The sequence below is a fragment of the Myripristis murdjan genome, chromosome 17 (assembly GCF_902150065.1).
Source record: "Myripristis murdjan chromosome 17, fMyrMur1.1, whole genome shotgun sequence".
Taxonomy (NCBI): domain Eukaryota; kingdom Metazoa; phylum Chordata; class Actinopteri; order Holocentriformes; family Holocentridae; genus Myripristis; species Myripristis murdjan.
Window position 1 is genome coordinate 22,749,639 of NC_043996.1, and position 21,827 is coordinate 22,771,465.

The 21,827-nt window shown below is 41.8% G+C and overlaps 1 protein-coding gene across 1 annotated transcript in view; it reads right to left on the minus strand.

The window, feature by feature from the left end:
- Positions 1–18,369, minus strand: part of LOC115375188 (corticotropin-releasing factor receptor 2) — a 40,421-nt gene extending 22,052 nt beyond the window's left edge. The window contains exons 1-2 of the mRNA XM_030074566.1: positions 18,243–18,369; positions 18,024–18,143 (exon numbers count right to left, since the gene is read on the minus strand). Coding sequence (XP_029930426.1) covers positions 18,024–18,143; positions 18,243–18,363 — 241 coding nt within the window. The 5' untranslated portion in view covers positions 18,364–18,369. The remainder of the gene's footprint in view (positions 1–18,023; positions 18,144–18,242) is intronic.
- Positions 18,370–21,827: the final 3,458 nt, after the last annotated feature.

Genomic DNA, 21,827 nt, shown 5'->3' on the forward strand with positions numbered 1-21,827 from the left:
GCCAGCAGTTAGATCTAGATGTGGCTGAAGAGAAAGTCCGCGCCACGTTTAAAGACAGCAGTCTCTTGGAGTGAGCGGCTCCAGGTGCAGCCTAACCACACAACCTCAGGTCACCTTCCACCGAGGCAATCAACAAAAGACATATGGGGTTAGTCTAAAGGCTTTGGCTGCCTGACCAACCTGCCGCTACAATGCTTCACAGTCACACACGCTGGCTGCCCTTCTTGCCTTTATCCTGCTTCTAACCTGGCATGAATAGTGCAGACATGGCTTTCTTCACAATTTACAACTGACATAGTACATGAAATCCTTGTGTCTCCTGTTTACCGCGCCATTCGTTGTAACTTCTAAAGGCTTAAGCAAACCAAAAACTCATTATATAACTTACACCAGATTTAAGATTTAAGTTCTAATTTTCTTGTTCCAGAAAAATTTTTGAGACCTGAGACAAAAAAAAAAAAACATATAGAAAGTTGCAAACTAAGGTCCATCACTAATGCTCGTAAAATCTGAGCAGATTCACTGAGAGAAATATTTTGTTTTGAGTCGTCCTGGACGCCCCAAAATTTCCATGCATGCTTGAAACGGAACAATTTCTGATGCTCTTGTAGTTTGAGTGATCTATGACAAATCCCTCGAACAATAACCAGTGAGAGTGTGAGAGGAAACAGGCAAACAAACACAGTCCTTGCTGCCCCATCTTCCCAACCACGCTCTCTCCTCCACACTGAATTTACTCCTCTTTTTCTTCTGTTTAGTTACTTCTTACATGTGTTTTCACTTCGCGCATGTGGTGTTGTGAGTATTGGGATCAGACACTCTATCGGGACCTTCCACAGGTGAAAGATCTTGTAATTTTTTGAAGCTCGTCTGTGTTAAATTGTGTAGTGTGTGCACCACAACATTGCTAAGACACCAGATTACAAGAGAGAGAGGGCTGTGTAAATTGTGCGCTTCATCAGTTTTGGAAACTTCTAAGTCAAACTCCTTGTCGCCACCCTCCCAGGCGTGCATGACTCGAATGTCACGACGTAATGTGTCTCTACACTAGATGCGCTTCGAGATGTGACTTCCAGCGCAGCGTTCTCACAAAACACCGGGGGGAGTGATTGCAGATCCATGTCAAACGTGTGAAAGTAGACTTGAATGCTAAACAGAGGCAGCAGACCCATGTGACGGAGCTGAGACGCATGTGTAAAATGAACCGGTGGAGGCAACAATATTCTGTTGTGAGTGATATGAAAATAAAAAAAACATGGCAGGTGCTGATCCAGAGGAGACAAGGTGTTATAGTGAGCACTTGGGAAAAATCTGTAAGTCTCAAATGCCTTCAAAGTTTTTTTTTCTGCCACCACTTGGCATTTTGATGAAACAGAGTTCACCTGCTGTCAGGCTGCATTTTCCACATCTTTGTTAAATTCTTCGCCTGAGCCATATTCAGCACAGGAAATGTCCTGCAGCATTAAAAGGAAAGTTCTTGCTATATGTGGCCAGCTGGGAGCATACCTTTATGCTGATGAGATATGCCGCCAGCTCAGCTTAATTTAGTAAGTGTAGCAGATCACCTGCAGGTGTGCATTTTCTTGCATGTTTAAAAATTTTGAATTTAATGACTGGGGTAGAATTTAGAGTCGTTTCTATGCAACACTGATAAATGAGGGTCATATCTGTTCATGCTGTACTTCAGTCACCTTAAAAACAACATGGAAAGTGTTGCTATAGATTGCCATTTTTTCCTCAAGACATTGACTTAATTTGTTTCTTTTTGGAAGTCAAAGAAGGAACTAGTTAAGAATCTTTTTATATTTTCTTTGAAACATCATGAACCTGGAGTAAACAAGTTGTTTGTGTTCTTTGTCAGTCTGGTCAAGGTAAGGACAGGCTGTTTTTTAAGCCGTGTCTGTCCCACTGGGTTGCGGAGGCTGTTACCAGAGGCACAAGAGAGGTTGGGCAACCTTTTAGCAATTGTGCCCACTTTACTAAAAGAATGGCTTGTTTAGTTCTTTGGCCGTATTTGAGGTGATCTTGGCGTGGGAGGTAAGCAGCTGGATGGGATTTCACCAGATACATTTCAAACAGGACAGAATCATTTGAATGGACAAAACGAGAAACCTTGGTGAATAAAATGAAAATTTATTGACAACAGAAGAATTGGGGGGGAAAGGCTCCCATGGATGGTGACACGATTCGAATAAGGGAAGCGGATGATATCCATGAGGATGCCGATTAGGATCACACACACACACACGCTCACGGTGTTGCAGACGCGGTGGGGTGCTCAAACACACCGGAGCTGAAAGGATAACATGAACATAAAATGAACGAAGTATACCGAAAGACAACTACACGAGCGGGGAGCAGAGAATCTGATCACTTCTCTGGATGATGGACACTGACAGGCAGATGAGCTGATAGGTCACCTTAGAGGGTATCCTGAACAGGAACGCTTTAAAAAGGAATAGAAAAAACTACAAAGGAACCCGAGGGAAATGAGCTGAGTCTGACAGGACACAAAAAAGCCCCTGGAAAATCATGCAGCTTCTGACTGGCTGGTGTAGAAGTGGGAAATCCATGAAAACAGTGCTGCTACCCTCCCTGACTGAACTAACGACGTTGCTCTGTCCTCTCTGCTGCACACTTTGAGTTTGATCCTAGGTGCTATATGAGCTGTACCTCTCAAAAACCAGAATTAGATATATATCCCCCCTGTAGTGAGTATGACTGACATTTCCAGTACCCTTGAGATGGCTCAATGAGTTTCATAATTGAAAGGGTAATGAGCATGATGTACGTGACATAAATGAGTCCCAGCAGAGGGCATCTCTTGATATATGAGCTACTTACATATGTCCTTAGGTGCTACTGTATAGACGTATTACTGTAGTTCCCACCGATTTAAATAATATATATATTATTCAGATGTCTTTAATAGTGTGCTGGATGCTGTGAAGAAACACTAATAATAAACGGAGTGGCCTGGAACAGTTTCATCAACTGAAGTCAAATGAGAAAGTGGGTGGGGTGGTGTTTGCTACAACATTCGTCTAATTATTTAGATGAGGGTGACTTGGTTTGACTGGGATTAACCTCTGCCCACAGAGTCTGTCCAGTCCAGCAGCGCTGAGGACGCTGACTGAGATATGGGCGCTGCCGGTCGCTTGACAAGTCACAGGATCTTGCTCCCCGCCAGGCGTCTGTCCGAGAACACAAGCAGAGATTGCCCTCATAATTCTTGGACAAAGATGACACTGAGTCCCCCTCCGCTGACCAAGGAGGCACTAGGGCTGGTCCATCAGTCCACCGCCCACACACTCGAGCCCTTACAGCCATTTTTTTTGCTGTAACTACGTCCCCAGTGAGGTTGCTTGTTTCTAAGACCCTATATCAAACTCTTCAGGCAACACCACGGCCCTGCTTGTCATCAAATGTGACACCCATAAGGCTGCCTTTGCTGGCCGCCGTTGCCGCCCAGGCCGCCAAGTGGAACACAATATTCCACCATCTTCTTACCCACGGTCTTGAGTTGAGTAGGTATTGTACGTCTTGACACCCTGGCCACGCGAAAAGTGAGCAAACAGTGCATCATCACTCAGTCATCACACAAGGGACGGACCAGTGAATGCCCTTTAGCAGCTGGTTAGTATGACAAGACCGAAACTGCAGACTGATCATCATCAACTTCCATCTTCATGACAGCAGGGATGTCCTATCTTACTTATTAAATGTGCTTGTCAAAAGTGTATTAGTTTTAATCCCTCATTATTCAAGGAGCCGTGGGTTTAGACATGCCTTATCATTGAAAAAAAAAAAAAAAAAAAACGATCACTGCATTTAAAATGAATTCTGTTAACACTCGTCCAGATCTATACCCTCCGGTTTAGTAACGCTGCATCCCTCTTTAAAATGCAGGAGGTAATGGGTAATTTATTTACAGCTGTGTCTTTTAAGCTTCACGCCCTCATTACACATTAATAATATTTGCATTTTTTTTTATAGCACAGATTCAAATGGTTTCCCCGTGTTATGTCAAAACCTCACACCTCACAGATGAACCGAAGTCAAGTTGATGAGCGAAAATAAGCGAGGGGCACAGGCGCTACACGTCTACAGCCGTAAGGGGAACCGACAAGCCGCACATAGAGGATGGTGTGTCAAGATAATGGGAACATATTTCAGCACACGACACATCCAAATAACATGCACATGCTGTCACAACACGTAAGCACCGTATCCAGGTAAGTTATAGTAGGTCACTGCATAAGGAACACACGCTTTTGACCAGAATCTGCCAGGGCTAAGAGCAGCCGAGCCATTTTTATTGATTCTGTGGCCTTTGACTTTTATCTAAGAATGCCAAGATACACAGCGTCTGCCTTTCATTTCTCAGGGTCAAAGACAGAAGAAATGTTTGAAACTTAAATGAAAGATATTTTCATTACCTCTAAGTGTGCAGCTGCACCCTTACACACTTAAGTAAGCATCTGTAACACCAGTAAGCTGTCATTACTTTGCCACAATAGACTGCATTATTCTTGCATTGAAGAGAAATCACCGGGGTGATATAAGACACCTATTCCACAAAACACTTTGGCTTCCATTTCAGGGCATTTTGTTAATTACAGAAAAACTATGAAAAACAAGCCTCTAAGTGCAACCTCTTTACATCAACAACAGTTGTTAAATATTAAACGAAATGACGCTTACATTCACACGCTAAAAGCTCTTATTGCTGCCAGTTGCACTCATTTGGAGCTGTTGATCAAAACAAAAAAATGTCTCTACAGCTCAGTACTGTGGTGTGAATGGTGAACAGGCGAGCCAGGGGAGACTGGTGCTGATTGGACACCCCCTGGGGAAGATGGTGTGCAGTGGTTAGTGACATGTTTGCAACACGCTGACCTGAATTTGCTGACTGACTAAACTCTTGCCCACCCCCACCGTACAGAAGCAGATCGAGGGTTTGAAGCAGGTACACAGCGCCACGGGAGAGCTACTTTACTGAGGACTATGGAGCTATCAGTGGACTCAGAAATCAAAACAGAGCGCCATGCAACAGCAGCGTTGTGTGATTTTGACCATGGGAAACGGCACACGGAGTTTCACAATTGCAGGAGGAGGTGTTGCTAACATAAAGAGGAGACATTCTGTGGCTGGAAAATGGTAAACCTCACTGAGGCAATATCAATCCAATAAAATTTTATCACCTAAATCTGTTGTTTGTAAGTCCATGAAGGCCCTCCTGGCAGCGCTGGGGGCACAGTGGCTCACTTACAGGAAGACAACATGGTGTTATGCTCATTTAAAGTGCCATCAAACTTCAGCGTTAAGCGTAAGTGGCTCATTTGGTTAAGCTGAGAAATGTCACAGCACACCGAGTAGGTTTCTTAAAAGAACAGTTCATCCAAAATACAAAAAAGAGATGGATACTTTCCCACCTACACACAGAGCAATCTATCCAGACGGTTCGTGTGAAGCAGTGAGGTTTCCAGTCTGCCGCCATCGTCCCTGTCTCCCAGCACCCCATTACAACGGGGTTGGATGGGTATTCGTTTGTGAGGCTAAAACAATCAAAAAGTTGTGGATATATCAACCCCCAAGGAGCATGAATTCGGGCAGATAGATACAGTTTCCCAGTATTCTTTGGCAGGAAGCTGAGCTCCACAAATAAACACCCATCCAGCCCCGTTGTAAAGTGGGGTGACGGGAAACAAGGAAGACGGCTGTCGACTGGAAATCTCACCAGATCACACAGAAACTGTCTGGATGGACAGACTGCACAGGGGAAAAATGGGAAAATACCTTTTTTTCTGTTCATTCTAGTTAAATTTCATTGACCATTTCAATAAAATTCCTAATATCAGTAGCAGAACTCTGCATTCTTTTAATTACCGCTCCTATTGTTGCTCTTGGTTTTTGTTCATGTGTATTTTATGTATTGCACTCTGCACTTTGGATGCTGTGGGTATCTTATATATATGGCTGGACTGACAGAAATAATAAACTTGAACTTGAATCAAGCCTAGACCAATATTACACTATATTATCATTTCTAGTTTATTTGGAACAGTAATAATAATACAGTTCATGTCTGTATTTAACTTTTGATCCTGAACAATTTTGATGAGGGATTTACCCCTGAAATATAAAATCTCAGTGATCAGAGTTAAGTATGTTTCCTGAAAACAGGGAACTTATTGAGCGAGATAACTGCCATTTTCATGTTTGATGATGACTGCGGTCTCTTTTCATGCACCGGCCAGCTTCTGCTCCGTGTTCGCCTCGCAGAGACAAACTGCGTGGCGCTGATTCATCTCTGATTTAAAATGAAGTGACAAGTCTTATCCCCAGCATGCACAGCTGCCGAAGCTGCGCTCCCCTCACTGAACCTGCTACAAACCGGGGTGTTGATATGACTCAGACGTTATTAATCCAGATAAGAGAATCAATAAAGTCCCGTGGTCGACGCCGGCATCCTGACTTTGAATCGCGGTGTTTGGGAAGGTGTGCTCTGCGCCGCGCGGATGTCTCCTCAATGGCAATGAGTCGGGACGCATGGGAATGAGACGAGTTTACAAAGGGAGGCAATGTGATTCTCTAACTAATTACGGTTAAACTCTGGACATCATTGAACTCAGCACGCACAGAGGACACAGAGATGTGATCTGAAATTGGAAAACAGTGACCCCGAGGCGCCGACAGAATTCATCTATAGAGCTGTGCGCATTGTGTCTGCCGGAGGGTTTGCAGCAAGCGGATGACATGGTAATGTAGCACCAAAGCAGAGACAATGAAGGGCCACCTCTAACAGCTCTACCCCAAGAGTGGTGATGTGCATTTTATGTAAACTGCAGGAGTGGATGAGCACACACACACAAAAAAAAAAAGGACACGGGAGCGTTTAAAAATGCATAAACCTCTTAAGCCACTCTGCAGACATTAATATTTATATATGCTGAAAGAAATGGAAAAGATTTCATATCCTCTTACCATAGGACCCGAAGCTGTGTCAAACCTCTGATTTTAACCTCTATTGCAACGGTTAACTGGCATTTTCCTGACTTTAACCTTACTCAGCTGTTTATTTTAAAGTGGAGCTGAAATGCAACAAGGTCACCCATTAATATATTGGTGTCTTTGAAATGTCCAACAACTGAAATTATAAACTATTGGGGTTTGTCCTCAGGAGTCAAAGTAACAGTAGCCCGCCCTGGGTTGTGCAGGTCTTTCTAATATTCAGGCCAATAGCATTAAATGTCCTGCTCTAAAACATACCAGGAGGAAATATCAAATGGAAGAGAATCTATTTTTAGTTCCATAAGTTAGATATGCAGCCAAAGTGAGTCACTTCAAAAAAGAACACATCCAGTTAGGCTGCAAAAAAACGTGTACTGTAGCTTTCACATCAATGTCATTTTCACATTTTGACTTGTTCCAGAGTCTGGGCTTAACTGCACTGTGTTAATTAATACCTGCTCATATGACACTGGGGCCTCTTTCTATTCTTAGTTTGACCTACTTTGTGATTTAAAATTTTATTTATCCACGGCTGTACGTGTTTGCTTCCTGCGTGACCCGGCAGGATCAAGGTAATCACCTCAACTGCCCCAAGAACCCTTTGGGCTTTGATGTAAAACCCTGAGTTGAATAGCAATTAAGCATTTAGGAGAGGTGTGAAGTCTAGTCCATTATGTTTAACCTGACTCTGTTCTACATTCCGCTCTACATTAACATGCATTCACGGCTTTTGTGTTCCTGCCACACCATGTAAATTGGGGTCTGGCAGGTATGGCAACTGTCATACCTTGGAATGACGCAAAAAAAAAGGAAAAAAAATAAATATTGTTGCTGGGCTGATATTTACAAGAACGAAACTCTGATGGCCACGTTTTAGTAAACACAACTCCCTTGTCTGAGATGTGAGAGCACTGAATGACATAACAGCGATGTGCAGCAGCGACTTGGGTGCGTGCAATGGGAAATTTGTAACAGTCGATAATTTCAAAACTGATGGTGAGATTAACATTTCCCGTTTAAAAAGGGACCCTGTAGAGTTTTTTTATGGCTGAAAACCACTTGCTGCTTGACTGTGAGTAAGAACTTGAAGCTGCAGAAAACCATAAAATATGACAATTTCCTGTCAAAGTGTTTTAATATCTATCTGCTTGGCCGATTGCCACACTCCCCAACAACAATGAGGGCTCAAAGTCAAATTTGTTTCCCTTAAGCACTAAAAAAAAAAAAAAAAAAAAAAAAAAAAAAAAAGGAACCAACGCCAGCTTAAAAACAGCTTTACTCCCAGTCTAAATTTAAAAATTGTCATGAAAGCGTGTTCTCTCACAGCTCCCGGGAGAGAGCAGGCAGAGAACGGCTGTGTTGTCCGGTTGGAAGGACACCTTCCCGTGGGGGGGGGCGCCTCCTCCCAGCTCGCGGCGGGGCTTCACAGCACGTAACGGGCACTACCAGGCTTCTTATTAATGCTAAAGGGAGGAGACTGAACTGCTGAAAGGCAAATAAATCGTCCACAGCAGCCTGTTGCTTTTTGATGAACTATAATACTTTTAACCATCATTGGCTTCCTCAAAGCGGATTGATATCACAGTAGAGGCAAACAAGAGATCAGACATGATTTAATACGGTAGATTTTCAGAGGCTTGGCACTGACTGCCTGTTTTGTGCCGCTGGACCTGTGAACTGTGCGGCCATAGGTGCGGTGCCGGGTGCCACTTAGAGAGGGCAGGCCTTTTTGAGAGGCAAATTGGACATTAGGTGGCACTTACTGAAACTAATTCAATCTACTGTATGAACAATATGCACTCATTCAGCTCTATGACTATGTCTATGATAGGAAATTAGACCTCTGCCATGCCCATAATATACCCATCAGGGAATGTCAGTGAGAGAACTTGCTTGTTCCTCCATGATTTTGATTTTTCCATGAGTTTAGGTTATCTTCTTCTGTTGTTTAAACTGTTCATATTTCTATTTCTTTCTATATTCCTTGTTTATAATGTTTATATTGCTTTTTGCTATTTATTATCTGTTTATACTGTTTATAATGTAAATTATGCTTCATATTTTGCTATCCACTGCTGTAATGCGTGAAATTTCCCCACCGTGGGACTAATAAAGGAATATCTTATCTTATCTTATCTTATCTTATCTTATCTTATCTTATGATTTTTCGGCTGTGTGTTTCGGACACATTTTGCCCGGCTGCTTTAGGTAAGTGCCCAATATCCTGTACAAATGATGTCTGTGACTGTAGGTGTTTTGACAATGTTAGAGAAATACTGAGGTCTGGCAAACGGTGCAGTGAGTGTGATTAGAAATCAAAACTGATATCCAACCATCAAACTGACCTCACAGCTCTCATGTTTACCCACAACATGCTGGACGGCAAACAATGCAAAACTTCCAAAACTTCTTTGCAAATGTCTTCTGAGGTGGAGAATGCATTAAATGTTAATTAGGCCTGAAGAAGACACACATTGTGTTTTGGTGAGACATTTTTTAAAATGTTAAGAGTGCCTACAAGGAAAACTGTATTGGGTGCCTTTAACAAAACATAGACTGGATGCTCTTCAAATTCACCACACAACCCTTGAAGAATTGTTTAATGGTCATTTAGCAAGAAGTCAAATTACTTAAGTCAAAATGAGTCCATTCATCATCTAATTCTGTTTTAATTGCATGTATGCGCAGTTATTTCTGAACAAGATGATCAAGACATTACACTACAAGTTAAATCCAGAATCTCCATAGTAAAGGTGAGTATGCTATCTACTGAAGGAACAAAGGGAAACACGGCAACATTCTTTAGTGTGTTCACTGTGTGTGTGTGTGTGTGTGTGTGTGTGTTGGTATGACCTCCATGTGTAACTGTGTAGACTGAACCGCTGGCTTAAGCATTAAATCAATCAGGCACGCAAAGTTTCATAGTCACTGCTGGGGGACTCGACTTGTTACATTACATTAATGTTACTGCCATGTAAAGTAACTCATCATGATTAAACATTATCTGTTGAGAAAGGTAACATGTTACAGCACTTCAGCCTTACTAAAAATAGAAACCCTTTGCGATGCCTTGTGCATGTTGATTACTCTTACTACTTGTGTCTTAACACTATAGTCAATGTATTGCCTGGCTGTCTACGGCCTCTAATTAACTCTGCAGGGTAAGAGCAGGGATGACAGACAGAGTTGTCCTTTTCACACACTGATTCAAAATAGTGGGAGTGGGAACACCAGCCTGTTTTCTTCTCTACCGTTAGCCGGTATAATCCACTGTAAACCTACACAGCCTACGTGCAGAAAGGATTTTATTTTTATTTCATTCTGCGGCAAAAAAAAAGAATCAGATTAAACAATAATGTAAAGTAACAGCTTGTTCCTTTAAGTACTTGATTTCTTGAGTTGAAAAAGAAACCAGTTGGGTTACTGGTTAATCTGAGTACTCTTGAGTATCCCCAGTGCTGTTTGTAGTGTTGTACTTTAGAAAGCCACGCGATTTGATCTCCCTCGCTCTCCGCCGCTGCTCTCTCTGCCCAAAGCATGGTCGTTTTCAAACTAGCGCGGTCGGTGGAGCAGAACTGAAACAGGGGCCTATTATCACGCTTTAATTTTATTAGTTCCATGTTTCCTCTCTCTCCTGCTTCTGGCTATTGGAATAAACCTCACGCCGCCACATCCCAGTTTATTTGGAACAGCAAATGTCCACAGTTAAAGCACTCAGTGGTGTAGCAGGGGGCAGTTAGATGTTATTAAAGTTATGCCTTGCCTAAATATAAATTGCACTTGCAGCAGCTGACTCATGGTGTGAATTACGAGAAAGTACATTATCACCAAGGAGACGACAAGAAGTTTAATTTTCCATTATCTCGACACAGCAACGCCAAGTCTGATTTGGACTCAATACATCAAAACTGTTACAAACTTGGGGCACAGTTGAGAAAATATGTGATATCTTTGGCAGGTGGCCTTCTAATATCGCTAGATTTAATAACTAGGGATTGTCAACTGGAGTGATGACAATTTCTCTTGCCCAATAGGAAAGCAGGGGTGTCCATCTTCTCAGTGGCATTTATAATACTGATTGACTGTGTTGCATTTAAGACGTTAAAAGTTTTTTTTAAAGAGCTTTTCTCTGGGCATCTAGCACTATCCACACTCTGTTTTCATGAGCTAATTAGTGCTGTAGGATGAACTAAGAGTGCCGCATTGACATCACACCAGCACTTCCTCAAGTCTCTTATCAGTCTGTCCCACTGGATTGACTTCTGGGAGTGAATGTTGCTGTGAGACCGGATGGTGCTGCAAGAAAAAGGATTTTAAAAAAAGCCAGAGATGTGGTGCAAGTAGACCTGTTCATGAACTTTGGAAAACTGCACACAGAAATATAAGATGAGATGTTGGGACTTGTCATGCAGCCGTCTTGTCAACCTTCCCCAGGAATCCCACGCTCGTATGCACCGCAGGCATTAATCTACAAAGACTGTAATGCTCTTTCACATGATCAGAAGTGCACCAAATAAGTTCAAGATGCAAATTCTCACAGCCCCCTGGAAGGTCTTGTGAAGTGTAACTGTTCATCAAAACAGGGCTATGAAAACTGATCACAGACAGATAATCTGCTCAAGCTTCCCAGCGCAAAACCCCAACGTGACTTTCCGTGACATTTCAACGACTAAGTCACGGTGCTTACATTGCATAAAGTTATATTCATTCCTGCTTTAGCGATGTTGTTTTTTTTTTTTTTTTTCAGCTTGGAAAAGTTCTGAGGGGATTAGCAGAACGGTTTCCACTGCAGCTAGGCCTGCGGTGAGAAAAACAACCCCAGCAAAACTAAATTAAAAATTGAAAAAAAAAAAAAAAAAAAAAAAAAACACAACCTAATGCGATTAATGTGTGGAACAAATTGTAATACACAGTCTGATGTATTCCTGTCAAGTGGCCCATTTGTAAAATTTCCCAATATTCCTTGACTTTGCCAGAGAACTGACTGTTGAATATCAGATTCCCTGACTTTGCCCGTCTGGAATCCACCTATCAAATTTCCAGGATGGGCAGGAGCGCTGACAGATACAAGATCATCACCAGACGTGCAAAATAAAAGGTCTTGTTGGCATCCTGCTGCTGCTTACGATCGTTTCAAGCCGCATATAAAGCATGTTTACGTGACAGATCAACATTAATCTTCAACCCAAATCCGTGGTCAAACTTATTGGTGCTGTTAATAATGGATGTCGTTGAGCATGCAAGACAAGGAAAAGTGTGATCTGCTGTCAGGAAGAGTGATTTGCATAATTACCCTACTCCTGGGCCAAATACACAGCACACACCAAAACATCTGTCACCTGTTATAGTCCAACAATACACCACAGTCTATTTCATTATTCAAATGACTTTTCCGAGTTTTCCCTGCCTTTTTTCTTTAATTGTCCTTACCCTATTCCTTTTCATTTGTTAATTCGGATAATAAGAGCAGAAGACTCAAACCCAAATCCTTTGTTGTGTGCATTTCATTTAATGACCACCTCAAAGCTCCCGCCTGGTTTCTAGGACACACTCACATCATTTTAACAATTTCAATTCAACATTTTCAACAACATCCATTCTTTTAGTGGAGCGGGCCCGCCAAAAAATATTCAATTGCTGCTATCTGACCATGACATCTTCCTCTGAGAATGTCAAAAATCATATATTGATTGGCCACTTTGTTGATATATGAAAGTGCGTCAGAGGAAGTGTCAGTATGTGTTGTCATGGCAAACAGCTGCGCTTCAAGCCGAGCGGATAAAAACACGGGGCATGTGTAAGTAAAAGCGTGCATCAGCCATTGCAGGGCAAAGGGTGGATCAATGAAGTAATAGGAAACTGGACAGACTGGGGCAGAAGGTCTTAGCAGCTAATAACGCTGCACCTGAGCCTACTGTAGAGACGGCCGCAGCGCAGAGGTGGGAAATATGCCTGAAATCCATATCTTGTTATACATCATAACATTCGCCTTGCCGAGGATAAAATAAATGGACATTGTGCTAAATCTGTTTTATCTTGGTGAGTAAATATTACCGTCTCCATTAGTCCTCTGTCAGCACTGAATCAGGATAATGTCCACGTACTGTATTGTCAAGAAGAACCCATATCTACAATACAGCCATTGATATCATAGTAGCCCCAAGCCATAATGATCCATTAGTTTTGCCCAAACTACACATGTGTTGGGCTAAACCACTTGGCTAGCTGTAACTGGTATATTTGCTTGAAAAAAAAAAATTGTCACACATAGATTATCCATGCCCACTGGCAAGCTATGAAACTCACACAGGGCAAGTGAGTATTGATCAATGAAGTGAGGAAGCACCATTTGACTGACTGATACCGACTGACCTGAATTTTCCTCCTGATAAACACGTCTCGTGCCAAGAGGAAAAATAACTCGCCTCCTTACACACGTTTATTCCACTTCCATTATTCGGTTTGCGTCCTAACTTATTACAGCAGTGATGTGAACCAGTGCCACGAAGGCCCCCGCTCACATTAGCATCATGGGACTTGACAGCTGAGGCTATTAACTTGAGTCACTCATGTTCTGAATCACACAAAATACTTAGAAGACTGCGGACGCGTGCATGTATGAATGAGTAATAAGACTGTCTCGAGTGTTTTCTGCTCTGCCACGGGGCATACACTCTCACAGTATTTGCTGAGCTTCCATCCTGCATTTCAAATGTCACACTGATATAAACGTGATCGCCACGGTAAACAAACACGGGGGGAGCCGGGCAGGTTTGGACGGGATTTCAGTGTTTCATTAGTTGTTTCATTTCGCCTTGTTGACTTCCCCTCGGCCCTTGGTAATTCATAACAACATACAACTTGGAGATCAGAGGGAAAGTGAGCGGTCAGAAGTCAGCCCACGTTTTGTTGCTTTTTACGGGTAAAAATACCTGCTGTCTCAAGGAGGCCACACTGGGTTGTAGCTACGCATGAGCATGATACAAGGGCATTTTTTAAAATTTGGCCTACACTGATTTTTGGTTTGGAAAATTTCTGTGTCTGATGATTGGGCTATTACTACCATTATTATTAGTATTAGTATTAATAGTATTAGTATTGTGTTCTGTGAGGTAAGGTGAGGTTTAGAGCAGTAACTAATATGACAGCTGACTTGAGTTTCCATAGGATTACTGTAATTATATAGATATCAGTGTGTTTACTTACACATATTATTATCAGAAATAATGAAGAACTGTACTGCATTGTGTGTAATATATTTACTACAATGCACTGCAGTTCTCCATCAACATTACTCCCACTACCCAATCCATGTCTCTGCCCAAGCATGCTTTACCAAAGAGGCTTGAAGGAGGAGCGAAGAGCAATTTCTTCAGATCATTGCAGTAACAGGTAGTGTTATAACAAGCATAGTATTTGTCATGTAGATGTCCTGCTGGGCCTGCTGGTGCACTAGAGGGAAGTCCATGAAGTCATTCAAATTGCATCGTTTCATCCTCTCGCCAACATAAATGTTGCCACAAAATTTCACCTCTTACAACCACCACTACCACGACCGCACTATGTATTGTTTTAGCATCGACACTGCGACATGCACATGTGCAACAGTCACAGTGCAGGACACGTGATGTCAAGTTAGGCAAATTAACCCATGCTACAACTTTTTTGCTGTGTGAAACAAAAGGAAAACTCACAAGGTTCTCATTTTCCATGACTAATCTACCAGAGAAGTCCATCTGATATTAAATAATTTAGTTGGATTTAAGGGTTCCTGCATACACAGATGCTGGTGACACACAGGCTCTGCTTGCACAGCGATCAGTTCACTATGTGCTCTGGTGAAGGGGAGCTGTTGATCCGTTCATCAAACAACTAAAGCCCCACTAATCTCTGACCACAACCTCAGAATGCCCATTTTGGTTGTTTGATAAACTGATCAAGTTCACCCCTTCACCAGAGCTCCTGGTGGACGGATCACTGTGCATGCAGAGCCTGCAGGTCACCTGCCTGTGAGCGAGCACGAGATGCAGCTACTGTCGAAGATAACGATAACCCAAGGCGACTTTTGGGTGTGTGTGTGCTGAACTTATCAGGGGCACCCCGTCCAAGTGTTGGTTAAAAATTTATGAAGAAATGCAAGAAATGCCGTAAGAAATGCTTACCACACACACACAACATGCAGTACCAAGATCTATCTGTGAGATAAATCTGTTTGTTGCTTGACTTTGAGACTTTTACCATCCTCAGCCTCACCAGGAATGTTTATCTTCCACCACACAGATTAATCTTATATTTGAACATTGTTAGAAATGATAGATTACATGTAAGCAACACAACATAAGTCCGTTATTTAAAGTTTATTAAGAAAAATATGTTTTTTCTTCCCTCAAATACATCTCCACCTGTTCTTGGTCCACTTGTCCACTTGTCCATGTTGGTGCCATCAGTGGACAAGTGGCAGAGGATTGAACCAAGTGTGGTGGAAGTGGGGAGGGTTGGGGGTGCTGAGTGTTTTGTTAAAGGAACAAAGACTTTTAAAGTAAAGTATTTTTCATATCACAATATCTGTCTTGGAAAAAAAGATATCACAAAGTCAATTTTTCTCAATATCAAGCAGTCCTACTGTTGACTGACCAGCACGGTGACGTGTAGACCCTCGCTTCCCAGCAGGGCAAAGATACCATACACTGTTAAAAGGAAAAGCAAATCCAGAAAGGTTTGAAGACCAAATGCAGAGCACAACTTTAATCCACTTCCTTTTCACACTCAGACACTCAGAGATTTAGTTTCACACTAAAACTTTCATCAGTGACTACAGTCTGATTTTAGCAGGCTTTTAAACACCATATCTCATCAGAGTGCAATCAGAAGGATTTAAAAATGTGTAAAAAAAAAAAAAAAAAGAAAAGAAAGAAAGAAAAGAAAAAAGAAAAAGAAAAAGAAAGAAAATAAAGAATGACAATCTGAATTAAACACACTTTTTCAGGAGCTGACGATACAAGTAGCTGATAAGTAAATCATCTAATCGGGTGAGACGTGCAGATTGTTTCGCAACAACATCATCTCGCTGCTTCAGCTCTCCAAAAGTTGATCTCACCAAGCTCACTTGAGTTTCTCAGACAAATGGAACGACACTTATAATAAAGGCAGGGATTTCCCCGGGGAAAAGTGTTGAGGAGAGTTCAATGAGGGCGAGTTAAACCGCTAATGAAACACAGCATGTGTCTGTTGAAAGCCGGAGGACGTGTTTCTGCGTATTCCTTGGCAGAGAACACAACAGAAAACATTTTACGTTACTAATTACATCAAATTTTACACTACAAAAGATCACTCTTTTGTGCTTGCAACTGATGCATTCTGCTTTGCCTTCTTGCCAATCTCTGGTGAAGCATTCAGGGAGCATTGTGCAGTTTTATCAATAGCCAGCCACAAGGCAGCCGCCATTCAAGTCTCATTCCAATCCATTCACACGCCGCCAGGCTCATCTGCATCGTAACTTCAGTTGTCACTACCTGTTTCCAGCCGGACTTGGTACTACTAGTCATCACCGTCATTCAGAAACACACCGACTGTGAACTTGACTAATTGAAGCACTGCATGAGGAGCGACAACCGTATCTAGCTATAATGTGAAAAGGGCCTAGTGGACTCAAGGTCTCGGCAAAGTCATCAAATTTCAAGCTTGAATTCAAGTTTCAAATTAACTCGCGTTCAAACTACTGAGTGCTGCTGAGAAGTAGAAGGATAAACTTAAATGTAAGTTCAGGGAAGTGTGTGTGTGTGTGTGTGTGTGTGTGTATGTAGCTCTTGGACACTGATGATGTCCTCCTCCCACCGTTTGTAGGTGAGTACATCGTTCTATTGATGGGCTTCGAGATGAATGCTCGCCATGGATTACGGCACAAAGGACTGTAAGTCAGCTCGGTGTATTTGTGAATGAATTTTCCAGCCTGGCTTTCAATAACTTCCAGTGAGCGGGGGCTGAACTTGTTGTGTTGAGCTGGGGGGTTTATGTGCAGATTGACAGCATTGCAACAACAAGAAAATGAGTTTTCTTCCACTTGACAAAAAGTGAGAACTGACTGTAGACAGTTGTTCCTCCCAAACCAAACAGTTTTGTGCCCACAGTGCCTTATGATCTGTTGAGGCTGCTGAGAAATTGGTATCCACCTCCTCTGTGATGGATTTGTCTCGGTGTGACTGTCGAACATGAGAAAACGGTGAGTGGAGAGAGAAGCCCGTGCACTTCGATTTGAAGGGAGTGACACCAAACCCTGACATTTACTGCTGATGTAGTAGATAGTGGAAGATTTTCTATTATTACACTCCACTGTAGCCCCTGGAAATATCTGTATGTGACATCACATTGGCCACATTTAGCCAGTTATCCAGCAGAATAAGAAAAACTGACCAGCGGGAAAAAAAAATTTGAAAACGCAAAAAAACATCACCAGTACCTCCTCTTTAAACCACATAAATGTGGTTTTACACTGAGTTTATTATTCCTTTAAATATACTATTATTATTATTATTATCATTATTATTATGAAGTTTAATTTTCTGTTTTCATTATGTGTGCATGACTTATGACATGCAGTCTCACTCTAATCTAGCCATCCCAGTGACAGATGAAATCATCACTGAGATTTACAGTCACTGCTGTTTTACATCAGAGTGCAACAGAATATTAAAAAAAAAAAAAGTCTGAGTTTACAAAAAAAAAAAAAAAAACATTCAATCCACTGAGGCACAACTGAGGGTTTTTTTCTATTTCTTTTTCTTTTGAAGACGCAGCCTCTGACATCTATCACTAAAAATCCTCTCCTTGGCTTGACTTAAGGGTGAATGTAAACCATCAACCAATGTCAACTATCAATCAAACCAGACTGAACTGAGCATATTCGATTAAAAATGTGACTGTGATGACAAAGAAGGGGGACACTGCAAAAAATGTCAATATCCTAGGAATGCACGGTGGGGAAATTCCTACATGACAGTTAAATATCTTACTCGTGGTGTTGTACTTCACCCCATTGATGTACTCGGGGCAGGGTCTCTCCACAATCCGCCCGGCGTTGCTCCGTGGCCAGCAGGTCCCAATCTCATCGGTTGTGGCATTGCAATATGAACCTTGAGGGAGAAAAACACAGGAGCTCGCTTAGTTTCCCTTGCCCAAGCTGTAAAAAAAATATCCACAAGAAAAAAAAAGAAGACTCAGTTCCATCTTACCATCACCGCTCAGCAACGAGAAGGATGCGTTTTCAAAAAAAGTGTCTTGGAAAGCATCTATCAAACTACAGTTCGGGTCTCCAAACTCTCCAAAAATAATCTGGTAAATTGTAGCATCCATGGTGAGCGCTGCTGGCCTAAATCTGCTATCAGTTCCAAATGAGGTTAGTCCGAGAGGAGAGGGACGCACAGAGCCTAGCGGTGTTCATGGGTTTGTGAATCCGAGCAACAGTAATGACAAGTAGGAGCCGAGAGCGCCTGTTTGGAGCCGCTTCATGACGAGAGCTTGTCCAATCAGAGCCGCGGATGCGCGCATCCATGTGCTGCAGCAGCAACCCGGTTAAACGTTACTGATGCACGCAGGCCACTTCGCTCCGGCTGTTCACACTTGGATTGTGGGAAAATTCGCTGTACAGGTGAGGGAACGGTGCAGGTAAACCGGAGAGATACAGGATGTTGGTACAAGCAGATTAGACAGATTATACTGTACCTGGAGAGATGTGATGGTGTGTGGGGGTGGCGGATGTCCATTTGTAAAAATTCATGATGCAATTTGGTCAGGTCATCTTGTATCAGTAAATTCATGTTTGCCAGTTTCAATTTAAATTGTTATTTATCAGCATCAGAAATAATAGTCATAATTATAGTAGGAGCTGAAAGCCCATTTTACCAAGCATTTACTAAACAGATCATATTAAAGCAGATTAAAGACTAATTTCACAGCTGGAATAGTTTGCATTATGTGAAAACTATAAGTTTCCACAGTGTACATGTGCAAAGACTTTTGAAAGTGGTGCAGTATGGATGGAGAAAATGTATATAAACTGGCTGCAGTTGCCCATACTGGATGTACTACAACACCCAGCATGCACTGTAGGCTACACTTCCCTTTGGCATGACTTAGACTGTTCCACAACACTGATCAAGTGACAAATTAATGCAGTAATTTCACTTTGACCCATCAAAAAGAGGTTGTACTCATTGCTAAATTATTTTTTTTTAAAAAAACTGCAGTCAAAATTATGAAAAGGAAATGGTTTATATTTTTGCATGGTGTAACTCATGGCAGCAAAAGGATTCCCTCTCTACCTGCTTTGGCAAACAGTTCAAACACCTGGCCCTGTTTGAGATGAGCGACCGACACTAAAGTGTGAACGTTTGGTAATCACCCACAGAACGAAGCTGCTCTGCACGGAGCTCAGACTCAAATAAGTAGCCATAAATATGTGACTCCAAAAGAACATCTTGAAAGTCATTTTCATCCATGTGCTTCGTGATATCAGTGTACTCTGTTGTTTTTCAGACACGCTCACTTACACTGCTCATGAGCAAAACCAGGACGGCACCCGGCTCTCCATTGGTGAATGGCTCTGCCCACAAGGCACAGTAGTGCTGCAGCCGAATGACACAAATCATATAATCTAGTGGCGGAAATAAATCAGCTGCTGGGGCGAGTTCTTGCGATGCAGACGTATGGAAGGCATGCAGACAGTATGCAGTTGCATGTGTGTTTTGCACATGTATCCTTCACAACAGAATGGTAGAATTTGGATTGAGAAGTTCTTTTTAGGGCACACCAAATATCATGTAATACTAAGGCTAAGCCACAGCGACCTGGGCTCGATTACGGCCCAGACCCTCAACCACAGAGTTACGTGCTTATTCCATGTTTTTCTAAGTTGAGTCTCAGCTCCAGTCACTTCAGTAGCCCCTGTGCAATTTAGCACAGTGCACCTTTAAGACACAGCTGTTAGCTCATTGGTATGCTTCCCAGGATGCAATGTATCCTAAATCCTACCCTCTTCTAGTTTGAAAGAAGTTACAGGATGGGTATTTCTGCATCTGAGGTGAATCTTCAGTGTACTTATGATTTGAAAATTGAAATAATAGCCAATAGCCACAGTTCTTCGAAACGGTAATGATATGCATAAAAATGGATGACACTCCATCCATTGTGCTATTTTGATTTAAATTGGAAAGTCCATTCTACCACATTCATGTTCTGTACATTAAAGTTCAAGCTGCCCTCCTCTCAGACACGGCAAGCAGTGTTCAACAAGCCTATTGTGTGGCAAATTAAGAGCAAACACTAAAAATCTTTTCACATGTGAAAGATTACATACCACTGAATGCATTGATCAGTGGAGTTGCTGATTGAACGTACTTTCATGTTTCATACTCTAAGTGACTTACATTATAGCAGGGAATTAGTTTTGAACCAACTGTTCTGTATTTTTTCACTCAACTTATAACTTAAAGGCATCATGAAAACATATGCTTTTAAGTTGAAGTGCTTTGCTTTTTCCCAGCGTGAATGTACTGTGTACTATTATATTGCTGTAAGTTCTTTTTTTAAATCTCATTTGCTATCAATGTAATTATCCTATAGGAACTGTAGGTTCACTGTTTTGTTTGTACCTGGCACCCCGGTGACAGGATGCATTAGTCCATCACTGCACTGAGCAACCTGTTCATTGTTCATGTGAAGAACTGGACCGTTCTGTCATTGCTGGCCAGTTCTGCAAAAAGGCAGAAATATGATCATAAATAACACAGATTATCAAGCAGTTATTCATTTATAATAGAGTTTTTTTTTCCACATTGTAATTCCTGATAAATATAAAAGTATAGATTGAAGACAAAAGGTGATAAAGTGTTGACAGCCAGGGCTCCTAAACTGGTCCAAGGAAACGGAGCTGCAAATTCCAGCTGTCCAACATTTTTTTTTTTTTATAAGACAAAACCAAAAATGCATCTGTTTTTTTTTTTGTTTTGTTTTGTTTTTTTTCATACTTTCATTTAAGTAGTAAATTGTTTTAATGCTGAGCACAGGATAGAAGTTTTATTAATCTGTGGAAAAGTAATAGTAAGCTGGAAAGTGTCTTAGCCTCTGAAACTTGTCACAATGAATAGCCAAGTAGGATAAAGGCTGTTAACCTATCTTGGAGTGCCTTGGATCTCTTTTCCAGTTCCATATTTAGTTAATACTTTTTTTTTTTCCTTTCTGAGTTCAACATCATCTCTGAATTTTGCTGAGTTGGTTCAAAACAGCAATGGATGCTAATAAAATAATTTGCTTTGTTCCTTTTATTAAGCGCTTCACAGCTCTGTTGGCAATAGTGATCATTATGACTATAGATGGAGTACCGACAGGTCCTACATTTTTATAAAAGCTTTGATTCGTTGTCCTGTGGCCTCCAGCAGTGAAGGGCCGGCAGATAATGTCGACACTGTGGTGAGCTTTACACTCGAACCCCTGCTTTCAGCTTTTAACCCCAATAATCTGTCTCTTTGAGCGAAAAGTCAAAATGGCACTCTCGAAAGAAGCTTTTGAACAATATGCGATCCTTGTGATGAGTTTTCATTCAAGCACAGTTTGTCCAAATGTCAATGTGGGCTGTTGTACCTCATAACTGAGTCTGATATCTTGGCTGTTTACCTGTTCACTTGGAGACATGACCTTTTCACTGGTATGAGGCTCTCGCTCTCTCTTTCTCTCGCTCTCTCTCTCTCTTTCTCTTTCTCTCTCTCTTTCTGAGCCTCCACATACAGTGCTCATCTCTCTCTTTTTCTTTTTTTCTGTTT